This window comes from Panthera pardus, unplaced genomic scaffold (assembly GCF_024362965.1).
Source record: "Panthera pardus isolate Hobbes unplaced genomic scaffold, ASM2436296v1 HiC_scaffold_10, whole genome shotgun sequence".
NCBI classification, from domain to species: Eukaryota; Metazoa; Chordata; class Mammalia; order Carnivora; family Felidae; genus Panthera; species Panthera pardus.
In genome coordinates, this window is record NW_026526655.1 from 70,297,187 (window position 1) to 70,323,997 (window position 26,811).

Below are 26,811 nucleotides of genomic sequence, written 5' to 3' on the forward strand. Positions count from 1 at the left end.
ACAATTGCATGACATAAATCATGTAAATTACAGTACTATAAAAATCAGAAAGATGTTTCTAGGCATAAATATTTGTCTTATGTTGATAGATAGTTTATTTTTAAGATGGTAACTGAGGACATAGAGCATTATGATACAAACTGTAGCCAAGAATATGGTGGATCAAAATAAGGGCCTATTTCTATATTTACTAAAATATATAATGGATATAAATAATAGCATAGATGAAGTTGCGCTAAGGAATAATGGTCTTAGTAGTGTTTCTGGAATCTGCAAGACAGATCAAAAGACACCATTAGAACAGTGAAAAGGAAAGCCATAAATGTGAGAAGGTATTTGAAGTATGTAAAAGCACCACAGGACTTATATTGCTAATATATAAAGAAACTCTACAAATCAATAGGAAAAAAAATCCAGTAAAAAAATTCTCAATTAAATTTAAAATTTATTAATTTAATTTTAATTACATTTAAAAAATTTAAAGCACTAAAGTTGGATAGGCACTTCATAGAAGAGGCTATCCAAATGCCAAAGAGCATATGCAAAGTTGTTCAATCATATCAGTATTCAAGAAATGTAAATTAAAACAACATGGTATTATACACCTTACCAGAATGGCTAATGTTAAGATAATGCCAAGTGTTGACAAGAATGGAAAATGACATAAACCCTCATACTTTTCCGGTGGAAGTATAAATATGCACCCCACTTTGGAAAATTATTTGGCATTATCTACTCAAATTGAAAATACGCATACCAGGGGCACCTGGGTGGCTCAGTTGGTTAAGGGTCTGACTTCAGCTCAGGTCATGATCTCACAGCTCGTGAGTTCAAGCCCTACTTTGGGCTCTGTGCTGACAGCTCAGAGCCTGGAGCCTTCTTTGGATTCTGTGTCTCCCTCTCTCTCTGCCCCTCCCCTGCTCACGCTCTCTCTCTCTCTCTCAAAAACAAATAAACATTAAACAAAGTTTTAAGAAAGAAAGTATACATACCCTACAGCTCAACAATAAGTTCTAGGTATGAGAAATACATGTGTGTACCAAGAGATATATGAAAATGTTCAAAGCAACAAAAGTAGCTTCAAAATGTAAATGACCCAAATGTCAATCAGTAGAATGCACAGCATATACAAGTAAACGGATACTACACAAAAATGAAAATTAATAAACTAAAACTATGGCCAAAAACATTGGTGAATCCCACAAAAACAATATTGAGCAATAGAGAAAGACAGAAACAAATATCTCCTATATGACTTCATTTATATGAAGTTCAAAAACTGCCAAAACACCCAGTATAACAAGACAAGCTCGTGATCCTTTTGAGGAGGAGAGGTAGATAGTGACTGGAGGGATCACTAAGAGAGGTTTGTGGAATGCTAGCCAAGATGGCAGTTACATACATGTTGATGATCATTCACTGAGTTGTACATTTATGTGTCCACACTTTAACACTCTTAAATATTTGTTATACATTATAATAAAATGATTTTTTAAATATTAATACTGTTATATAACAGCTAACTGAGAGTTAAATAGGAACAGAAAGTCATTACCCATCACAAAATAGCTTTCTGAAGTCATGTTTTCTATATTTGCTTTCTTATTTCCTGAAGCATATGCACAATTTACTATATAAAACTAGAAAAATCCTAGGCTTAATTCCATGGTTGTGCTAATTTCTATAGTACATTTGTGTCCCATATTTTACCCAAGCATTTTATACAGTCTATGGTTTTTAGATGTATTTCTACTGCTTATAGATTAACTAATTATAATTGATCTACCTCCTATCATCTTTCCTGTTATGTTCTTTGTTGGGAGACTAAGAAACAAATCAACATTAAAGTGTTCTGTATTTCCCTTGTTGTCTTCATTTTTTCACTGACTTCAGGTTTATGCTTCAAATTTATCATTTTTAAACAACCCATTCATGTTCCCGGTTGAAAATATAATTTCAAGGCACCCGGGTGGTTCAGCTGGTTAAGCAGCTGATTTTGGCTCAGGTCATGATCTCACTGTTTGTGAGTTCAAGCCCAGTGTCAGGCTCTGTGCTGAGAGCCTGGAGCCTGTTTCGAATTCTGTGTCTCCCCCTCTCTCTCTGCTCCTCCCCAACTCACGCTCTGTCTCTGTCTCTCTCTCAAAACTAAACACTAAAAATTGAAATATATATATATATATATATATATATATATATATACACACACATACATATATAATTTCGTAGTACAAAAGGTAAATATAAGAGATTACATGAAAAATAACAAGATGCCAGATTTTAGCAGTTTTCTAATATCAGAATTGATTGTAATAGGAAGGAGAATAATCATCACATTCTTATACAAACTATCATGTTTATTACGTGCAGTAACAAAAGTAGGTTGAACTTATTTGCCAGCATCAAACGTGTTTTCTATAATCAAAGCATCACCACCACCACTACCACAAAGCTGAAAAGGTGGGTCTATCTTTGGACTCACCTAGGAATCACAATTCAATCATCAGATCTGGCAGACTAGAACGAACCATTGCAGGTCTGTGATATATGCATAATCTCTTTTGGCGACAGTAAAGGCCTGTTCACTTGTATCTGGATGCAGCACTAACACAACCGGGTCCCTAACAACACTGCCTTACACAACTAGGTCATATAATAAAGTGGGATCTGGCTGATGTTCCTCATACAGTTTGGTGACAAAAATTTCTTAAGAGTGCCGAAATTCAAACATTTACCCCAAAATCTTTTTATTAAATTGATGTTTGCTCCAGAAATATGAGATAAATTATCACATGTCTCCACAGATCCATACTCCAATTTACAACCTAAACTTCCAGGTTCCTGGAAGCAGAGGGGGACCTATGCTCCCTCACATTCTCCTTTATCCTATATCACTTTGGAAACTGAATTCTGAAGAATTTTCAGGCACCTGTAAGAATGTCTTCAAAATATTTTCTTTGAAATCCTTTCCAGTAAAATAAATATTTTTTAATGTTTATTTTTATTTTTGAGAGAAAGAGACAGAGATGAAGAGAGAGTGGGAGCACGGGAGGGACAGAAAGAGAGGGAGACATAGAATCCGAAACAGGCTCCAGGCTCTGAGCTGCCAGTACAGAGCCCGATGCGGGGCTTGAACTCACGGACTGCAAGATCATGACCTGAGCTGAAGTCAGATGTTTAACTGACTGAGCCACCCTAAATATGCCCCTAAAATAAATATTCTTAATAAATATTCTCAGAAATTTTCTATGAAGCCTTCAGCATAGTAATCTCATATATGCTCACAGATATATCAAAGCAGAATATCAAAACCCAAATCAAGTGGGATGGTGTTTATAATATGGATATGACTGGGTACTTGATTATCAAGGCACCTGAACTGACTGTGGGTTAGGAATAAAGACAGATGATTGGTCCTGAAGAAGCTGAAAAAAAAAAAGTGAAATCTAGGAAGTTCTACTGCTTAGAGACCACCGGGGTGCCAAACATTTGTCCCTGATAAAACAGATCTTAGGTCTAAATGTCAACAGAGATACTCAGATGGTTGGGGGAGGAAGGAAGTAGGTGGCATCCAAAAATAGTGGCTGACACATCAGAGGGAGAATCTGGGCCACCTGACTAATTTCCAGTTTTACCAAATAAAGAGGCAGAAGCTTCTTCAGATCAATGGTTCTTGATCCTAGCTGGATATTAAATCACCTGGGATACTTTTTAAAGAATAACAGTGCCTAAGGAAATATCCAATATTAATTGAAGTCTTTGAGGGTGGGGCCCAGCATCAATATTTTTTAAAGCTCCTCAGATGATTCTACTGTATAACAGGGTTTGACAAGGAACACTCTAGAGCTTTATTTGTCAACTTGTAGTGTGTATATCAGTTATCTAAGTATATTATTAATGTACAGATTCTGATTCGAAAGGTCTGGGGTAGGGCCTGAGATTCTGCATTTCTAACAAGCTCCCATGTGATGCTAATATCACTAGTTCATGGGCCACACTTAAAATAGCAAAATTTCTAGAACAGTGGATCTGAAGCTTGGCTGCACATTAGAATTATCTGGGGGTACTTCAACCAAATACCTACATTTAGGCCCCACCCCCAGAGATCCTGATGGGTATGGGGCTTGACCATCAATATGTTCTGAAAACTCCTAAGTGTAGTCAATGTTGAGAACAACTGTTGTGAAAAACTGACATACTGCATTAAGCCATAAGAAAAAAAAAATGATGTCAGAAGCAGGGGGAACAAGTTTATTTATGTTTATTTAGTAAGCATTTCTCAGGTGATGTGAATATATTGTCTCAAATACTAGAAGATGAAAGCTCGAAGTAACCATTAAAGTTTAGCCCAACATATATAATCCATTCTCAGAATCTAAGAGAGAATCTGTATATAAGCAGGTGGAGGATTGAATGAGAAAAATCTACCTAATTTTCACTTTATTACATTCCCAGACTCCACCTCAGAAAACAAAACAAAACAAAACAAAAAAACACCTGAAAATGACGGGGACCCTTATATACCTCTGAGCTCACTGACTCAGAGATGACCATCCTTATATCATGCAGGTGAAGATTCCCAGAATATGTTTCCTTACACACTCCAGACAACAGTCATTCTAACTCTGGCAGAAATACAAGCTACTGGGGGAAGGTTAATGCTCTAACTATACACACTGATTGAAACAAGGAGCATACTGATGCCAGTGCCTCTCTAAGAAAAACAACTGGGAAACTATACAAATACTACAATTAATATACCGTCAAAACAATCTGAATGGCCCAAAGGAAGATCATACCTCTGAAAATTATCCACTTCAGGATCAAAAGAAAATATCCAGCAATAGCTGGGAATCATCAGTAGACTATAAATTATAAACAGAAAGCAGAACAACAAAAACTAGTTAGGAAAGGACAAGAGAAAATGTAAAGAAAATAGTACATGATAAGAAAAAATTTTAAGAAAACTAAAAATGCAACCACAAAATAAACCAATAACAGAAATAGTAAAATGCAAAACTGATATTGCAGATAATCAAATGGATAATATGAGAGACTAACTTTAAACTACAGAGGAAAATGACAAAGAGCAGATATAACTAATCCAACAGGCAGATAATTAATATTCACAAAGAAGATAACAAAGGAAGTGGAACAGAATCAGATAAAATAGGAAAATGTGCTCTAAGTGGAAAAATATCAGTATATGCACATTGGAAAGGCTTTTTAATACACCCACCATTAGGCCTGTCTTAGCAAATTTCTTAATTAAAGGGACACAGAAAAATGTCTATAAGCATTCAGGCTTAAAAGATACAATGTTAAAAAATGAAAGAAAAAAAAAACACCCATAGAGACCATAGACTTCTCTGCAACACTTATTGAAAACATACTGAATAAAGCAATATTTATAGAATATTAAGAGCAAAATTGTTACCCCAAACGTTATATGCCACTAACTTCATATCTGAATACAAGATAATGACTAGAGTGGTATTGTGGGTTTGAGCAGGGGTCAGGGATTATCTAAAATGGGAGTCTCTCTCATGTTTAAAAGATGCTGAGAATAATCCAGTTGCAAGGAAGAGGTCAACCGGATTATAAATTGTGTACATTTCCAGGTAGGAGGAAACAGGAAATAAAACATAACTGAAAAGAAAACTCCCTTGTTATATCAAAAGAAAGTTTCAGATACAGGCACATAGGAGAGAATGGGAATGAGTTGGTTCTGATGACACATTTTCCCTCCAAAGTAGAAAGCATCCACTAAGTGATAGTGAAAAAAACGATGTTGAAGAATGATGAAAAAGTTTGAAAAATAGTCAATTTGAAAATCAAAGAAATGCAATAGAACTGGGAGGCACTGTTGAAGGTTGTTTGTGTCATGAATTTAAATAGTTACAATCTGCCCTGCTGAATGATTATGGTCAGCACAGTGTGCCCATTGTGGAGGCAGGGAGAAAGCAGGAACATGGAGGGACCACCAACATAAGTATGGTTAAGTGGGAGTAATCGTATGAATAAAATTAAAACAATAAACCTATGATATTCAGAATATTAGCAAAAGTTTTAGTAAAATTATAGGCTATGAGATCAGAGTAGAATAATAAAATAATGCAAGAAAGATGGCAGCATGGATAGAAAAAAGTAGAGCGGTCAAGGAGTTGCACAGGTAGACAAGAAGGAGAGACACATGTTCTGAAAGCATTGACAATCTCAGAGCAAAGTAATTATGGTTGAGTAGGGGAACTAGGTGCAGTGAAGGAGAGGGTCATAAGAGATGGGAAAGCCAGGTTCTTGGTTATGTCATGAACACAGGCATTCATGGCACTCAGAAATTGTTAATAGTTACCGTATCACTATAGTTTGATATTCTGTATCTACTTCGAAAGGAAGAACATTCAAAATAGTAGAATGTCCATGTCTTAAGAGGGAAATTTGGACAGCATCAGCAATGGTGTATGTGGGAACTTAATAAAGGCATTCCCCTCTGGATTTTTAACTACTTACAGCAATGACTATTATTTGAATGTGTGTGTGTGTGTGTGTGTGTGTGTGTGTGTGTGTGTGTGTATACACACAATAAAGGGTTTATACAACTAAGTTTTACTACTTATGTGTATTTCCTCAATCACAAGGCTATATAAATATATATATAATTATATATTATATATTATATACATTATACATTATATATAAATATATATATAATATATATATATACAATAAAGGGTTTATACAACTAAGTTTTACTACTTATGTGTATTTCCTCAATCACAAGGCTAAGCCAATTCTCAACTTCACAAAGCACAAGTTGTGTTCAATCAAGTTTTTTTTATCTCTCATTTCTCCCCCATCTGACCAAACAACATCTTTTGTAAAAGTATAAACAATTTTGTGAGTATGAGGCATTATTGCTAATTATGGATTTAGCAAGTATATTATTACCATCGTAAATTTAATAAAAAACAAGGAGTAAGAGTCTTACCAAAGGAAGGTGACTCCCTTCCATCCTCTAATCCCGAATCTCTCTCTCTGTCTCTCTTTCTGTGTTTATGACCACGATGCCTGTGACGTCGATGGCTTTTTCTTCCTCCCAGGGGCACATGAACTCCAATAAATAGTGTCCGATGACCTTCATCAGAAACAAATGCACAAATTAAACTCTGAATTATTCCAGAGTACAGAGGATAATGATTTACATATTAATGGAACTCCATTCAATTCAATCCAGCAAGTCGTTTTAGAATGTTTATGATATGTACGTCTTGGGGCTTAGCACTGTATTTTTGCATTTATACCTATTTGAGTATACCACAAATCTATCACAAACACTTATAATACTAATTATTTGGTTGTATATTTTATAATCACCTTTAATTTATTGTCTTAATCTCTCTGTGTCTATCCTCCATAGTTTATAATTATACTCGTCTCATTAAAAAAAATAAAAAAAGCAATTGTTCTATTTTCTCCCTACCTCCAACTAATGGTGTTATCTTGACAGTTCCTTTCCCTTCACAGTTAAGTATGTGAAAAAATCACTATCTAATAAAATAGATTCCACCAAGGTCCCCATTAATGCCAAATCCCATGAAATTTTTTCAGGTCTGTTATTTCTATCTGTGGCACTTGATACTTGACCACTCTCTTCTCTACGACCCCTTTCTCCTGGTACTCCTCCTCCTCTTTTGTTTTGTTCCTATTAGTTTTCTTTGCTGGTTCCTCTTCTATTCACCCACTCAACGTTGGATATCCCCAGATTCCATCTTTGACCTTATGATTTCAGCTGTTACATACATATTATGGGCTTTGAGATCTAAAATTTGATGCCAGATTGCTCTCTTGGACTGCAGGCCTATGTATCCATCCACCTATCAGACATATTACTGCGATATCCTTTTCACAGGCACATCAGACTCAGCATGCCCGTGGAATTAGTCCTTTTCTTTGTCTCCCAAGGATCTACTATCATCTATCTTAGTAAGTGCGCCATCTATCTACTCATCTCAAAGCCCATCTAAGTTATCATCAGGTCCTCCTTTACATCTCTTAAATCCATTCCTTCTTCAGTATCCCTAGTGCTATTCTCTTAGTTGGACTCTGATCCTGTCTTACCATGACTCTTAGAACATTCTCCTTACTGATTTTTTTTTCTTTCCTAGCTGCATTCTTGTCCCACCTCTTATCAATCTTGAATGCTGATGGCTTTTTTTTCTTTCAAAAAAGCAAATCTGACTAATTATTCCCCTGCTTTAAACTCACTGATTATTCGCTGTTGCCTGTAAGATAAAGCTTTTAGTACTCTATAAGACCAAACAGTATCTTGCCTCTGCCTATTTCTCTGGCCAGGCTTCTAAATACACTCTGCTTCGCAAACTATGAGCCAGTATGAGCCCCTTCATCCCTTGATAGCCAGATGTTCTCAAGTCTCTGTTTTTACTTAATATTGTTCTTATTCTTCCAACTGTAGAAAATGTCTTTACCTTGTCTCTCCTGATTATCTGATAAATACCTACTCATCTTTCAAGTCTAGTGTAAGGATTATGCCACCTATAAAATTTTCTATACCCTCTCACTCTAAATACAGTTGACTACTCTCTTCCTTAAGGACCCTCTAGTGCTTAATCAATAACTCTTAATTGTAATTATTTACCTATAAGTAGTTTTCTTCCTAGGGAAGGCCAATATGTTAGTCAATTTGTATCTTTAGCACCTGACACAGTGCCTGGCATACAGCAGATGCCTAACAAATGTTTACTGAGATAACAAATATTTTATTGAGTGGTATTGTGCTAGGTATCAAGAATACAAATATAAACAAGATATTATTTTATTCTTATAAGTCAGCAGGTTTCAGCCCTCCCCAACTTGTATAAAAAGTGGAACTCACAAGTGTGATATATTGCCCTAGGTATCCCTGCCTTGAACAAATATATCAAAATCAATGAAGAGATATGAACCCCAAAACAGACATACATTAATCTGTGCATTCAATACAATCACAAATTTCTTCTTTTTATTTTAGTTAACATACAGTACAATATTGGTTTCAGTAATAGAAATCAGCGATTCATAACTTACATACGACACCAAGTGCTCATCACAAGTGCCCTCCTTAATACCCATCAATACCCATCACCTGACATTATTTCAATGTTAACTAGAACAAATAATCTAAAATGTATAGGGAAAAACTGAAAGAAAAATAATCAACAACATTTTGATGAAGCTCAGGAGGGAGAATTTACCTTATCAAATATCAAAATATACCACAAAGTTGTATACTTAAAATAATTCCCAAATGTTGGCACCTTAAGTGTTAGTAATTTCAAATTACTTGGACAATTGCTACATTGTTATTCTCTAATATGTTGAAGATTATTAATCAGGGAGAATGTGCAAAACAAGAAAGAATTCAGATGGAGTCTTGTATAAAACTAGCATTTAAGAATCGGAAAAAAGAGGGCGCCTGGGTGGCTCAGTCTGTTAAGCGTCCAGTGCCTGGTGTTGTCTCAAAGTCATGGTCTCACAGTTTGAGTTCGAGCCCCACGTCTGGCCCTGTGCTGACAGCACGGAGCCTGTTTGCAATTCTCTCTCTGCTCTTCCCCCACTCATTCTCTCTCTCAAAATAAAGAAATAAGCTTTTAAAAAAAGAATCAGAAAAAGAGAAACCAAAGTTTAAAATTTAAAAACATGAAGTCCCAGGCTTTCAATTCAATATGGGAGATTAGGGGCGCCTGGGTGGCTCAGTTGTTTAAGTGTCTGACTTCAGCTCAGGTCATGTCTAATGGTTCATGAGTTTGAGCCTCACATTGGGCTTGCTGCAATCAGCACAGTGCCCACTTTGGATCCTCTGTCCTACTCTCTCTCTCTCTCTGCCCCTCTCCCCCTCTCATAAATAAAGGAGATTAGATACCTGGTTTTTATCTCTATTTTCTCTGTTAACTATCTTCTTAATGCCAAGTTAGGAAACAGTTTCCTTTTTTTCGTTTTAAAGTTGATGAATTTATTTTGGGAGGGCGGGGTGGGGTAGAAACAGGGAGAGAGGGAGAATCCCAAGAAGACTCCACACTGTCAGTGCAGAGCCTGACAGAGGACTCAGACCCACAAACAATGAGATCATGACCTCAGCCAATCAAGAGTCGGAGGCTCAACCCACAGAGTCACCCTGGTGCCTCTAGGAAACAATTTCTTAAAGAGAACTAACCATAAAAAAATTATTAATAAGTTCTATTACATTTAAATCAGGATCTTGTCTTCATTATAAGAGTTGGGGAGGGGGGCAAAAACATAAAAATCTATTTCTAACACATATAACTGATAAAGGACCAATAAACCAGATATAAAAAGAAATCCTACAAATCCTAAGAAAAGGATAAAAACTGAATAGGAGCACAGAAAAAAAATTTTAAATAGACACTTAAGAGACAAGAAAATACAAATTGCTAATATGGGTAGGAAAAGGTGCTCTACTCCACTAGCTCTCGGGGAAATGGAAATTGAAACAAACCATAGTTAGATACCTCTATACCCCCACCATCTTGGCAAAAATTGAAATGGTTGACAATTCTATGTTTTGTTGTGGTACAGACCAGTTTCTCATCTAGTACCAGTAGTATTATACAGAACTATTTTGAAAGAATACAGCATTTTTATTGAAATTGACAATATGCATACTTTATAATCCAACAATTTCCCTAGACCCTAGAGAATTGCATGAAGATGTAAAAATGTATAAGAAACATGTATAGGAATCTCTATAGCTGCACTGGTTATAAAGACAAAGTGCTGGAAACAACCCCAAAATACATTAACTGAATGCATAATAAAGTAGGGAGGTATTCACACCATGGGATATATACAGTAATAGTGAACAAACCACAGATATGCACAATGTAGAGGAATCTCACAAACAGTACTGTGCAAAAAATGTATATATAATTTGCTTTATAAGGCTTGAAAAATGGAAAAACTAAAATATTTTGTTCAGAGATGCATATATAAGAAAAGATTAATACAAAAATCAGCATAGTTGTTTACCTCTACAATAAAGGTGAATAGAAGCTGTGACTGGGGGGAGAGAGGCGCATGAGGAGCTTCTGGGGCATTAGAAATGTTCTGTTTCTTGATACAAGTTTTTGCTTCAATAACGTTTATGAAAATTTATACATAAGCTTTCTGCTCTTTTCTGTATGTATGTTTCATTTCAAAATTTAAAAAATCAGGGGTGCCTGGGTAGCTCCGTCGGTTAAGTGTCTGACTTCAGTTCAGGTCATGATCTCATGGTTTGTGGGTTCAGGCCCCAAGTTGAGCTCTGTGCTGACAGTTCAGAGCCTGGAGCCTGCTTCAGATTCTGTGTCTCCCTCTCTCTCTCTGCCCCTCCTCTGCTCATGGTCTCTCTCTCTCTCTCTCTCTCTCTCTCTCAAAAATAAACACACATTAAAATTTTTTTTAATTTTTTTAAAAATTTTTAAAATTAAAGAAACCAACAGGGGAGAGTTGCAAGAAGGGGACAGTTAACCAGTTTACATGCTATAAAGAAGTCATATAAGATTAAGACTAAAAATTAGTCGTTAGGTTGGAAATTAATGTTTACTGTTGCCTTCTTAAGAGCAATTTCAGTGAATGAGGAAATGAGTAAACTTGAGGAAGTTTAGGGCTTTACAGACAGTGGTAGTTGAAGTAAACCTTAAGATTGCAAAGGTTTCTAATAATTACTGATTAAGATAACCATTCCCTGATGGATAAAGATAAAGGATACCATGGACCCAAGGGGCAAGTCTAGAGGCCTGGCTGGGTCTAGTGAATATTGTCTTTGTCTGTGAAATGTAGATTTGATGGGTATTTGCCCAAAGTAACATCCTAAAAAGTTGCCAAGTCAAGACTTAAAAAAACATCTGAAACCATATCCAAGCATAATCAGATAAGAGGATGCCAAGACACACAGCTGAACTGATGTCTTGAGAACATTAAATGCAAGGAAGACCAAGCTGAAGGAGTTTCCTGAGACACAATCTTGCAAGGCTGGTGAAAATATCAAAACTCACTTGGGTAAACAACTATGATTGACTCGCTGGATCACATGGTAAGCTTATGCTTACCTATATAAGAAAGTGCCAGACTGTCTTCCAAAGTGGCTGCATCATTTATATTCCAACCAGCAATGAATGAAAGTTCCTGTTGCTCCACATTCTTGCCGACATTTGATATTGTCAGTATTTTGGATTTTAGCTATTCTAATGGGTGTGTAGCGATATCTCATTATTTTAATTTGCAATTCCCTAATGACAAATGATACTGAGCATATTTTCATATGGTTATTTACTGTCTGTATTTCTTCTTTGGTGAGGTGTCTGCTCAGATCTTTTCTTATTTTATACTTGGATTTTTGTTTTCTTATTGTTGCGTTTTAAGAGTTCTTTATATATTTTGGATATAAGTCCTTTTCAAAAAAAGTTTATTTATTTATTTTGAGAGAAACAGAGACAGTGCAAGCAGGGGGTAGGCAGAGAGAGTGTGGGGGGGGGGGAGAGAATCCCAAGCAGACGCCACACTGAGAGTGCAGAGCCCAATGCGGTGCTCAAACTCATGAAAGTATGAGATCAGGACCTGAGCTGAAACAAAGAGTTGGATACTTAACCAGCTGAGCCCCCCAGGTTCCCCTTGATATAAGTCCTTTATCAGATATGCATTTTGCAAGAATTTTCTCTTTAGCTTATCTTTTCATTCTTCTAAGTGCCCTTCATAGAGCATGTTTTAATTTTAAAGAAGTCCAGTTTATCAATTTTTCCGTAATAGATTGTGTTTTGGTGTTGTATCTAAAAAGTCATCACCAGGGGCACCTGGGGGCTCAGTTGGTTGGGCGTCTGACTTTGGCTCAGGTCATGACCTCACAGTTTGTGAGTTCAAGCCCCACATCAGGCTTGCTGCTGTCAGCCTGTCAGTGCAGAGCCCGCTTCATAGCCTCTGTCCCCCTCACTCTCTGCCCTTCCCTCCATCTCTCTATCAAAAAATAAATAAGAAACATTTTTAAAAATTAAATATTAAAATAAAAAGTCATCACCAGGCTCAAGGTCACCTAGATTTTCTCCTTTGTTATCTTCTGCACTCTGCACAAGTTCCTGTTTTACTTTTAGGTCTATGATCCACTTTGAGGTTTTTTTGTGAATAGGTGTAAGGTCTAGACTCTAATCTAAATACTGAATTCACTCATTAGGTATTTGCTCCAATGAGTTGAAAGCTAATGTCCACATAAAAACATGCACACAAATGTTTATAGCAGCTTTGTTCATAATTGTCAAAAAACCAGGAAACTAAGATGTTCTTTAAATGAATAAACAGTGGTACAGACATTAAATGGAGTATTATTAAACAATCAAAAGAAATGAACTATCAACCATGAAAATATAGCTTTTTCTTTAAGGTGTCTCGAATGAAGAAACCCTAAATTCATATTGCTAATTGAGGAAGTCAGTGAAAAAGCTATGTACTGTAGGATTCCAACTATATGAAATTCTGGAAAGAGTGAAACTATAGAGACAGTAAAACTATCAAAGATTTTCAGGGGTTCAGGGAGAGGCGGTAAGAGTGTTTAAGTAAAGCACAGGGCATTTTTAGAGAAGTGATATTGTCCTGTATGATACTGTAATAGTGGATATGTAATCTCATAGATTTGTCAAAACTCATAGAAATGTAAAAAACAAAGAGTGAACCCTAATATACACTATGTAATTCAGTTAAATTCCACTAATGTAAAATATTAGTAATAAGAGGAAATTGTGTGCAGGGAGGAGAGGGGCATCTGTACTTCCTGTGCAATCTCTACAGACCTAAAACTGCTCTAAAAAATAAAGTCTTTTAATTAAAAAAAAAGTCAAAACTCATAGCTCATGGTAGATTACATGTAAGGGTGGAGAGGACTAATACTGTGTTCTCATGGTCACATATTTTATGAACATTTATTAGTGTAAGATTCCTTCATGATGGAATCTGGAATCTTGAGTGTCTGAAAATTTTGAGAAACTAAGAGGAAATAGACGTGGGGTGGGTTAAATGGGTGATGGGCATTAAGGAGGGCACTTGCTGGGATGAGCATTGGGTGTCATATGTAAGAGATGAATCACTGGGTTCTACTCCTGAAGCCAAGACTATGCTGTATGTTAACTTAAGAATAAAAAATACATAAATATAAATACATACAAACATAGGAAATAGAGGTGGAGATATACTTGGGTTGGCTTTAATGGAACATATTTATGTGATTTGCCATCACGTCCATTTATGAATAAGTCATTGCTAGCTATCCTGGAGCTGGAATAGCTTCCAGGAATACTCCTCATACCCACTGTGCCAAACTCATCTGAAGTTGTGACACAAAGGTTCAGGGCTGCAGTAGTATCATAATGTGCAGGGACATCACAATGTGCCTCGCATTGGGAGCATGTGGGTAGTGGAGACGAAGCAAAGTATAGAGCCAGAGTTAGTCTCTGGAAAACTCCTCTAAATCTTACAGGTTATATATGCAAGGAGCTTGATAAGTTTTCTTAAATTTTAAGACAACCCTGAAAATTTTTATGAAATTATAAATAAGTTGTAAAGATGAAAGAAACTTTTCTAGACTACTATAAATGTTAATTAATAATAAAGAGTGAGTTAATTTTCCATATCCTCAACAGAAAATGATACTTAAAAATCCTTGACACTAGAGACCAAAAATTGGTGGGAAAAAGTATTACAGAGGTATGTCAGTTCCTTTTAAAAAGTATCCTATTTCTCAAATGTTACAATTTTGTGCTATTATTCAGTTTCCCAATAAGTATTTGTTGAGATTTTTTCATTCTAAATAGATATCCACCTCTGATTTATATTCAAATTTTGATTTTTTTCCCTAGAGAACCTTCAAAAATGCTAAGTTTCAGCCCCCACAAAACCTAGATCTGCCCACCTGTATGTGGGTAGCCTCCAATTCTGTGTCTCCATCTCAAACCTCTCTCAAACCCAGGTGACAGTCTCACCTGACACCTCCACTACACGTCTAAAGTACGTCTTAAAATCAAGATGTACAGGACTAAACTCCTAGTCTTCTCCATCCCAACTCCCTCCTAAAAAAACGCTCCCCCACAATCCTGTCCATCTCAGTCGATGACAAAATTTTCTGGCTGCTCAGAACAAATACCTTGCAGTCACTGTAGACTCCTCTCTTTCTCTTAAGCGCACAACCAATCGAAGAAGAAACGTGTTGGAACACCTTGCAAAACATATCCAGAATCTGCCCACTTATTATTTCACTTCACTACTCTAGTCAGGGCAACATCATACCCAACCTGGATGACTGCGACAGTCTCCCAGCCGGCCTTCGTAAGTCCACCTTTAGCCCCACTGTCTATGCCAAACACAGTAGCAAGCGTAGTCCTCTTAAAATGCAAGTTAGATCCCATCATTCTTCATTTTATCCTTCCAATGTTACCCTATTTTACTCAGAGAAGAGGCCACGATTATTCTAGGCCTTTCCAAGGCTCTTTGTGATCTGCACACCCTATGCCTTTTAGCTCTCTGATCCTCTCTGCTACTGACCTCCTCCTCACTTACTCCTCACTCACTGATCTCCACTTCGCTTAAGCCTCACTGGCCTCCTTGCTGTTCTCACTGCCACCCGGGGGACTTGCCTCTGTCTTTTTTTACCGCCTGAAATATTCTGCCTACTTGGAAAATTCCTCACCTCTTTCAAGTCTTTGCTCATATTTCACCTTCTCAGCAAAGCCTGCACTAACCATCTACTTAATATTACACCCTACTCTTTCTGACCCTTTATGCTCCTCATTCTCCTCTATTTTTATTTTTTCTATAGCACTTACATACCATGTAATTGATTTATTATGTTTAGTGCTTCCTTTCTAGTTTCCCTCAAAAGTTTTTCAACTTAAGAAGAGCAGGGATTTTTTCTTTGTTCGCTGATGTGTCCCAAGTATCTGCAGCACTACTTGATATTTCTTGGTGCTCAATACATTTTTATTGAGTATATAAATCTTTTGTATAAATTGAGATGATGGGGCACCTGGGTGGCTCAGTTGGTGGGGTGGCCGACTACAGCTCAGGTCATGATCTCACGGTCTGTGAGTTCGAGCCCCGCATCGGGCTCTGTGCTGACAGCTCAGAGCCTGGAGCCTGCTTTGGATTCTGTGTCTCCCTCTCTCTCTGCCCCTTCCCTGCTTGCGCTCTGTCTCTATCTCAAAAATAATAAACATTTAAAAAAATCTTTTAATAAAAAAATAGAGATGATTACTTTAAGTAAAATATATAGGTAATAGACACAATAATGCATTGGCTACTAAACACATTAAGAAATGTAAGAATGGGGGAAAAAAAGGTATGACCACAAATTTCAAAGCAACAGTGAAAGAAAGGTCACAATTTATGCTTATGGAACTAAGGAGAAAGTATTTCATGTTTCTGCATGACTAGAGACTTCTAAAGCAGAGAAAACTGGAATCTGAGTTAAAGGACAAGCTTTGGGGGTTAAAGGTGGACTAAAAGAGACCTTCAAAGACAGGTAGACATTTATTTCTCAGATTTATGTCTTTACATTTCAAAAGATAATAAATCCCCATAGCTACCAGTTTATATCCAAAGGGTTTAAACTAAGGGATCTTCCTCTTCTCTTCCTTGAGATTTGATTACATAAAGGAGATAAGATTTCCCTCCCTCTCTCAGGAGGGGAAAAGGGAGCTGTAGAAAAATTCCCATATAAACTTAATTCATAATCTTAGGGCTCCCCTCCTGTGCCTCTAACCGTCTAGTTCTCATCATATCACCTTAAAGGGAAAGAATGGGACATGGAGAACCAACGTGGTTATTGCTACAATAGTAAGAATCTGCCTCATCCAGACCACCTCATGTTTGCTTTTAGAACAAAATAAAGAAATGTAGATATTAAAAACATCAACAGATTTAAGAGAATTTCTACAAAGATTGCATGAGAATAGAATAGATATAAAATATTAGACATGAGGCCTATGATATAGCAGACACACTTGTTACCTCCCTTTCCCTTCATCCTGCTCACCCTCAGTGGCTGAAAGGAATGAGAAAGCAGAATGAAGTTTTCCTGTCCTATTTCATCGTCTTTCTGTTTCCCTCTATATTGCCAAATTTTCTAACCCCAACTATAATAACCCTGGTTTCAGCAACTAGAGAATCATATTAGATCCTGTGGAAAACAGTATGTAAATAAAATTTCCAGGTTAATATTACCATAAATTTTTCCTAAAACATCATATTCAAAATTGAATTTTCCAACCTAGCAGAGATCACTTCAAAGAAGAAAAAGCATTCAAGATAATGAAAAATGTCATGGCTCAAATATACCTTGAATATTATTAAACCTAATCTATTTTTTAAGATTATATAGAGAACAATTTTATTTTATGATATATAAAGTCCAAAAATTTAGTTAAAAGAGGGAATCTTCTCAAATGAGCATTTTTTAAGTTAATCAAAATAGTCAATAATTACTTTTATGCCATGTTAAAAACCCCCAAATTAATAAAAATCTGGAATCACTTAGATACAAATGTATTTCCAAAATATTAGTAAGAATGGAACAGTGCTATTAAAAGCAAAGATTTTTTTCAAGATAAGCACAGAACACTAGAATTTACTCAAAATTGACTCTATGTCACTTGACAGAAAATACAGTTTCCCCATTAGAAAAGCAAAGTTTCATTAAAGGTAACAAACACTGCTTTCTGAGTAAAATTTTGCTAACAAATCCTGGAATTTTGACACTTAAATTGTGTGGATACAGTCTCATGGAGCAGATACAGAACTACTGTAAAAATTTTCATTATGTAAGAGGGACCAGTACTGAAACACCACTTGATGTGACTGTGGTCAAAGCATTCTGAATGTTTACCAAATGCAGTGAGATTAGAGGTGTATTTGGGGATGGAGAGAAATCCTACTATAATTAATAATAATACTAATACACTATTCTTTATTTCGCTGGGAGGAAAGAAGTCAAGCTACCTACTCTTGAAGAGAACTGTGTTTTTTCTGTGAAATGAATATAACACAGCTGGTGCATAGTTACTGAGTTGCTACAGCCATTCAGACGTATCATAGGAAAAGGTCAAGTACATTAAGCTGAATAAGCATGTGATCTTTAATTCCTTGGAGACTCTAGCAGAGTCAGAAAACACAACAAGCCATCATTTATCATAATATATCAAAGAATTCTAAATCCAACAGAAATTCTCTGCTGAGGGACAGCAACAGAGAGAAAGAAAAGAGACCAAGAGGGTGTGAGTGAGTGTGTGTATGTAGACGCTCCCACACTGTTGTTTCTTGGACTGTTTCACTGAGAAAAAAAAAAAAAAGTATCAAACCAGTCTGGTCACAGTCACCCAATCTCAGGGCTAGATTTGTAATGATTACAAAGCAAAGTGTCACATGACTATGATTATTCTATCAAAAAAATAGAAATCTTGTAAGTGCTAATGTTACTCATCAAAAGAGCCATAGTCTGGGATTTACTAGTTTAGAAGGTACTGTGGTATATTTAAAAAAAAAAAAAAAAACAACTACTTTTTACAAGTTTATGACACTGTTTGAGAAAAACATAGCAACTAAATTACTTTGTATCTTGAGAATCAAGCAGTGTTATTTTTTCATCTTGGAACCTAAAAACCCTCAACATGTAAGTGTCAGCATTTGTCAAATAAATGAATGAAGCCTAATAATATCACATTTTCTAAGAGAAAAAAAAAGCCAGGGGAATTCCCAATTCTGGTAGGTTGTAAAACAGCTTGATATCGGATGTTTCCAGAGCTCTACGAGAGGCTAGAATGCAAATCAGGCAAGAAACGGGATAATAAGGAATGTTTATAGCATATGATCTCTGTACTTAAAAGATAACCATCCATTTTGTGAGGACTCAAGTCCAACAAAGAAAACAGCAGCCAATATACAAATTAGAATACAAATAAAAAGCAGTAAACAATTACAATCTGCACTAAAGCTAATGTTCTTGTGTGGTATCAGCCATTAAATGCTGTAGGAATTCATATTAGAGCGAAATCAAGAATAACTTGAACAATCGAGGAAAGTTTCACGGAGAAGGTAGAACTTGAGTCGTAAACAATAAGTAGGTTTTGCATTAGCAGAGGAATGGGATAATGTGTGCAAAAACCAAGGAGCATTTTGGGGGGGATAGTGTGAGATGCATGCTAGAGCAGGGGCAAAATAAGGAAAGATATAATATTTACTTTTATAATCACAGAAGCTCGCAATTTCACCACTGTTTTAAAACATTTATGTTTGTTGTTTTATATTGCAAGGAAGAGGGAGAAAATAAATCAACATCTGTTCTGGGATACTTTAAAAAATGAACGCAAAAGAGAAGGTGGTACCCTCCACCTCCCCAACGCATTTTAATTAATTTATGATTTTTCAACAGCTCTGCCACTTTGCTTTAGGGAAATAGCTTAGGAAATGAGCAAAAAATGTAAAACTGTAAACTATTCCAGATTTAGTTTTGTATTGTGTTAATCCAAAAGACATGTGCACATGTAGAAAGTGGCTCATTCTGGGAATTACGGTAATTAAGGACACAGAGAGAGACTCGTTTGGGAAAATGGAAGAGTCATTGAGAAGAAAAAGGTTTCCACGAAGAAAGTGGGTGGGATTCAACTATAGAACCAAAAGAATAAAACAAAACATTGGAAAGTAAAGATGAAAAAACACGGCCTTTCTGTATAGTTATATACAAATAAGAGATAATGTGGTAGATTTTTTCTAACGGCCCCAAATATTTTATCAGTTTCTCCCAGCTGTGGCGAAATCTATTCCTCCAACCCTTGACTCTTGGCTTGGCCAGATGACTTGTGTGGACCTCCGGGACATCAGCAAGTGCGCCACAAAGGCTTGGAGAGGACTTGTGTGCCGGTTTCCTGCTGTTGCTTCCAGGAGCTCTTACGGTACCGTGACCAGATCTATGACATCTGTCTAACATATAACTGCCAGGCCAGCATACGCTCTCTTAGCACCTTACACTTCCTTATAAAACTTTTCAAAGTTTCAAGTAAGTAACTAAGTGTATAATCAGATAAATAAGGGTGCATTACTTCACTTCGGATTGTTTTCTCCCTCAAGAAAGGTGTAAAATAAGTTTCTGTGGTGTCAAATAACTTATAGGACATTTCTAACCCCTTCATTTATATTGAGTCAGCATTCCTTTTCAGATTTAAAATTTCTTTTCAGTCAGAAAACTTAAAAACCTCCAGGTATTTAAATATTAAGCAAAGTTAACAAGGAATTTATATTTTAAAGCATAATCTAAAAGTTCACTCTCAAGATCACAGAATTTACAACCAGAAAATTCTTCAGAGACCATCTGATTAAATACCTCTCATCTTAACATGTGAAATAAATAGGAGTTAACATTTCTAATACTAAACTAAATAAATAGAAGTTAACTCAACATTTCTTTTTTTGATTTTTTTTTAATATGAAATTTATTGTCAAATTGGTTTCCATACAACACTCAGGGCTCATCCCAACAGGTGCCCTCCTCACTGGACTCAACATTTCTAAAACTAAGCATATTGCTAAGTAACCATAGCCAATAGGGCAATTTTAACAACTTAATATGGTTTTTTTTTCCTTATATGAAACTCTACTATTTCCATGTTAAAATGATAGTATATTTTGTCATCTATATAACAATCTTCCAAATATCTTAATTTAGCAGTCATGTTTTTGTAAGTATTCCCTTAGCATTTTCCTCAACTAATATTTGTATGAGATGACCTCTCCTGAGGTCATATCCATCTTCTCTAATGTGTCTACCCTAGTTAGATATAATCAGTATATGAAGATCCACAGGACACATCTGGAGCATTTTGGTTATGCCCATATAGACACCTACAGCACCTATTGGTGGAAATAATATTCCAGGAAGTGAAACATCCAGGGAAAATATGAAGAGTAAGAAGGAAAAAAGAATCAATGTGGAGAGAAATAAACATTTCAAAGATAGATGAGAATTGTAATTGTCAAATTTGAAGAAATAGATGGAACCTCTCACATGTTAATGGGAGTGTATTTCAGTATAATCGTTCTGGAAGCCAATACAAAAACATGTATAGGGGCACCTGGGTGACTTGGTTAAGCGTCTGACTTCAGCTCAGGTCATTATCTCACAGTTCATGAATTTGAGCCCCACGGCTCTGTGCTGACAGCTCAGAGCTTGGAGCCTGCTTCAGATTCTGTATCTCTCTCTCTGCCCCTCCCCTGCTCACCCTCTGTCTCTCCCTGTCTTTCAGAAATAAACATTAAAAAAAAAATTTTTTTAACCTGTATCAAAATTTTCATTTAATAACCTTTTGAGGTAGTGAATCTGTTTCTGAGATTATGTAGGGAGGGTCAAATGCACAGAGATACATATACAATAATGTGCAAAGCTGCTTTGTTTAAAAGACAAAAATGAGAAATAATCAAAATTTCCATTGACAAGGGATTAGTAAAATAAAGCATGGTATAACCATGCAATAAAATGCCAATTAGAAATTTAAAAGAATAGTATCTATACTAACATGGAAAGATTCTGGTGTTTGGGTTTTTTTTTTTAATTTTTTAAATGTTTATTTATTTTTGAGAGAGACACATACAGAGTGCAAGCGAGGAAGGGGCAGAGAGAGAGGGAGACACAGAATCCGAAGCAGGCTCCAGGTTCTGAGCTGTCAGCACAGAGCCCAATGCGGGGCTCAAACTCACAAACCACGAGATCATGACCAAGCAGAAGTCAGATGTTTAGCCAACTGAGCCACCCAGGCACCCTGATGTTTTTTAATGAAAAGAGAGTAATTTAAAAGTTAAAAGGGTACCATAAATCCACTTATATATAGTTTAGTTATAATCATGTATATGTTTATGACACATAATTAATGTTTTGTTCATAATATTAATTCCATTATTAATCTGCTCAGAATATTAATATATTACTTTTAGGAGGTGCATTTTCAGGATTGTTGTTTTGCTTGTCTTCTTTATACTTATTATATTTCTTGGATTTTTCTAATGGGATACATATTATTTTAATAATTTTTAAAACACTAAAACTAATGTTATTTTGAAAAAAATACAGAAATGTCAGGCAGAAGAAGAGAGGTTAAAAGGTAAAATAGAAAAATACCAAGGAAGACAGGATCTGAGAAAAGTATCAGCCAAGGAAAGAGAGATAAGAGAAGAGAGGTCTAAAAGCTAAGGCACTGTCAAAGTTCTAAAAGCAACAGAGAATTCAAAAAGGATGAGGACAGAGAGCCACTGTAGTTGGCAATTAAGAGCACTTTTTAATAGTCAAATAGGATACACACTAAGAAATAAGCTATTCACATAAACAGTCCATGTCTCAACTTACTAACCTGACTTTTGTTTTTGCGATCACTGTTAACAACTGCATTGGTGTTGCTGACACTGTAATTTTGTATTAATAGCTGTGATGTCATAAAATGCTTTGGCACTATGTCATCTAATTAAATCATGGCAATTATCATTACAAGGAAAAAACTGAGTTATGCAAAGGATAACATAGGCATATTTTAAACAATTTAGCTAGAAATTAGATATCCCTTTGTTAATAAGACTTTAATACTTTTATTACAAATGCTCCCAAGCTAATTTAGAAGCAGTTTCGAAAGTGGTCAAAAGGAATATTCATAATCTTCCTGTCTCGGAGACAAAAGCTTAATTTACCATCAGAAAATTAAAATTTTACTTTCTTCTAATCACAAATTCAATTATTTTGTTTCCTTTATTGGCATCCCACCTGAACCTCATTAAGGGGTAGAAATGATAGAGAAAGGAAGCAAAGAGAATCCAATTTTTTTCATTGTGCTTTTCAGCAGTTCTGTCTAAAGGCAGTAGGGACGAGTAGGCTGCCAGGAAAGCAGGAAGACAGAATGGGGAGTAAAAAGGTTCCTTGGAGAAAATGTAAGACAGCATTCAGAAAAATAATCTCAGGATACTGGTATGCAAAGTGAAATTAATTCTATTGAGGTTCCAGTGCTACCAGTACTGCTAAATTATAGGTGTGCATTATCCAAAAAATCAAAATGACCTCTTTCAATTATTATATCAATTTATATTTTAATGTAAACATTTATGTGCAAAGTGGCCAGTGACATTTTTTTCCAAAGGGATGTAGGACTGAAGTGCCCTATCGTCAGCACCAGTATCTAAACCTCCTTAGAGAATGCAGGGTATGAAATAGAAAATGGCCCAGTGCTTCTATGCCATTAGCACTTAATTAAATATTGGTGAATGATGACAACTTCCCTAGAAAGGTCCTACCTGACTGGTAGCCTAGCCCCGCGTGTACTACTGTGAGACCGACCCTCTAGAAAGGCAACAACCTGAGGAGGCTACGCTCACACATAACAGAGGAGCTTTGAAGTAGGATCACACCAGGGGGAAAGATTAGCAGCTGACATAGAGATTTAGAATTTAATCAAGAAGTAGACTAAATGGATCTACTTCACAATGTCACCTTCATGGTCCTACTCCCTCATTATTAAACTGTGTCACTAAATAATGAATACCCTTAAGTCTCAGATGCCTGGAAAATGCAAAACTAAAGGGTAATATTAATATAAACCTATATGGTATATATTAAGAAGCTTTGGTCATTTGTGGTCTGTCTTCAAAGTTTTCAATATTTAAGGATTCAAATATTTAAGGATTAAAGGGATACTTTCTATGCTGTAAAATTCCTTCTTTTAATATTTATAGGATTATATTTAATGTAATGAAAAGGAATTTCTTTTCATCTATATCTCTGAAATAGTGATTGAAAATGTTACACACACACACACACACACACACACACACACACAGTCCTATTCAATTCACAAATGATATATTTAAGTCACATTAGAAAGCAGATACCCTCCTCAATCCAAAAACAAAAAAAAGAAAGAAAACAAATACCCTAAATGCTATACCATACCTTTGATGGGTAGAAATATTATTAAACACAGTTTGACTTATAAAGAATAATGAAAAGTGATTAACAGTAAGGGCTTTATCCTAAGACCGGCTACCTAAAAACTATCATCCTAAGCAAGGGATACAAAATGTATATCCAGGACCCTGAAATTATGAAACCATAAATTTGCAGGATTTCATAATTACATATACACACTAGAATATATGTTACTGTCCTCAAGCAAATACATGTCTATAACTATTTACAAATGGCCTAATAAACCATAACCAAAGTTATAAAAATACTTTAAGATCTTCCAAATTTTCTTGGAATTACAATATACCATAAAAACAGATTATAAATAACTATCAAGTTGTTGCTCACTTCAAATAGATAAAGCATCATGAATAAATTATATATATATCAAAATATATTGATGTGTGTCACATACACAAATTATGTGAAATGACTAAAATGAAGAAATACGGAACATGATGTATAGCTCACATGATAATTTTAGAAATAAAAGTATTTAAAACAATACTCTCTCATTTGTTTCTTATTCTTAGGATACCCATGGTAAAATACAAGAGTTCATTATGAAATGTGCTCAGGTGGCAAAGATTGCTCAAGAAGGAAATGAAATTTAATATTGACTATTCTTCAGTATTAGTCTATGTGCCTAACTCCCATTCTCAAATATTCAAAGTATTTGGCAGGAAAAATGTACAATTTCATATGGGTCCTATGTAATTAACTAATTTCACTACTCATTACCAATGGACCAACTACCACTTAGAACTGCCCCATTAATTGACATTGAGCCAATAACAACAATACTAAATGCACAAAAGCTAATCAACCAATAATGGCAGGGAAAAATGAACCTTTTTCAAAGAAAAGACATGTGGAATAAGGAAACAATAAGATTATTCATTTTGTGGTGCAGCAGAGGCGAGAATTTAAAATAGGAGAACATGAGGTTATGATCTCACCGGTTTTCAGTTAGAGAGAGGTTCTCTTATTTATGGAAATGAATCTCTCTAATGGGAATTTATTAACTATAAAACTCAAATTTTTGCAAAATTATTCAGAAAACTATTGTGATATGAGTATTAATTATTGAATCCTTTATTTCTTTATAACAGGACATGAAAATCTTAACTTTTTTTAAATAGTCATGATCAAATGAGTAAGTATGCCCAAGTCTTCCAATCACCTTGCCCCATTCAGTCCTCTACAACACAAGACTCAGTATTATCTTTAATTCTGCAATACAGTTGTGAAAAGCCCAGACCCTTGTGATTTTTGAATCCCTGCTCTACCACTTGCTAGTCCTTTGGCCTGGCCTATTAGTCTTCTGTGCTTTAGTTTCTTTAACTGTAAAATGGAGATTACAATAGTACTCTCCTCATTTAGTAATTTCAAGAATTAAGTCATTGTCTACTACCTCATGCAAATACTGAAACTTCATCTACAGTCATTCTTTGCCCCATGCAGAAATTCCAATGCTTTAGCCATACCATATTAACGATTCCAGAATATAACAAATGCTTCCTTCTTTGCCTTCAGAACACCCTTCCTCCTTCAAAGCCCACCTCTGTCTTTGTGAAGCCAAATTTGGTTTCTCCCAACAGAATCCACTTTTTCCTTCTCTTGGAGATAAAAGTTTAGAAATAAAATGCATAGGCCTAATTTTGGCTCTTTCTTGCCTTCCTTTTTTTTTCCAATTATTTTTTACGTTGATTGCAAAATACTGTGTCATAAATACAAGATCTGCACTCATTATCTTTAGTTTTGTGGTGGAAACCACTTTTGACATTATGATGATTATCGTCAGAAAACCATTTCAGTTACCATAAGAGCTCAGGAATGGGGTGGAAGGAAGAAAGTGCGAGGGTACTACCATTGATAGAACTATATTGTATGATCATTTTGTGCTAGGTGCACTTTGGGTGCACCATCTAGTAAGTGATCCCCAAAGGAAATAAACTGGTAAACCATTTTTCTCCTCAAGTGGGATGACCAAAAGAATATCAATATAGGGGTATACTTTTCTTTATTAAATCCTTGACTTAAAAGTATTTTACTGTCTGCTAAAAGCAATAAAGGATAAAGAAAATGTCTCTTTTATTTAATGTGTAGGCCAAGATTTAAAGGTAAGTTTAATTTTTCCATTACAGTTCTACATTTATGAATTCCTGAAAATCAGATTGAAATATAACTAGATTGATTTATCTCAGTGCAGTGCAACATAATCAGAAACTTCTGTATTTACATGTAAAATAATTTCATGGGTAATTATTTGATGAACATTAATTATGCACCTAATTACATTATATAAATTCACTCTTATGTGATTAGGGATATGTTATTGAATGACATATAAATGAGATTCAATGCAACACATTTTAATACCTACCTAATTCAAGAAAAAGTGCTAGATAACACAGAAGAATGTAAATATGTGTAAGATGATGATTTGTTCCTAAACAAGCTTATAATCAAAAAAAAAGAGAAGAAATAATGTATATAACATTAATATAAAAAAGATGTAAACTCAGAAAGAGACATGTGAAGGAAGAAAATAATTATTCTTTTCAGAGGAGTCAGGTAACACTAATGGATGGGAAGAGTGGGCATTCTATTTCTGTGTGCAGGGAAATCACTAGCAAATGGCGGAGATGGGAAGGAACCAATTTGGGCCAAACTAAAAGGCTTTAAACAGAAGTCTTGAATAATATTCCTGGGGGTTACTGTGTCTTCTATGTTCTCAGACTGTAAAAAATAGAAACATTTGCTAAAAATATGGAAAACAATAGTCTCTCACT

General features: G+C 35.5%; 1 protein-coding gene across 7 annotated transcripts in view; it reads right to left on the reverse strand.

Moving 5' to 3' along the window:
- Positions 1-26,811, reverse strand: part of SLC4A10 (solute carrier family 4 member 10) — a 294,893-nt gene that overhangs the window by 153,864 nt on the left and 114,218 nt on the right. For all 7 annotated transcript variants that reach the window (XM_019457640.2, XM_019457673.2, XM_019457667.2 and 4 more), the window contains one exon: positions 6,986-7,132. In XM_019457640.2, the coding sequence (XP_019313185.1) occupies positions 6,986-7,132 (147 nt within the window). The remainder of the gene's footprint in view (positions 1-6,985; positions 7,133-26,811) is intronic.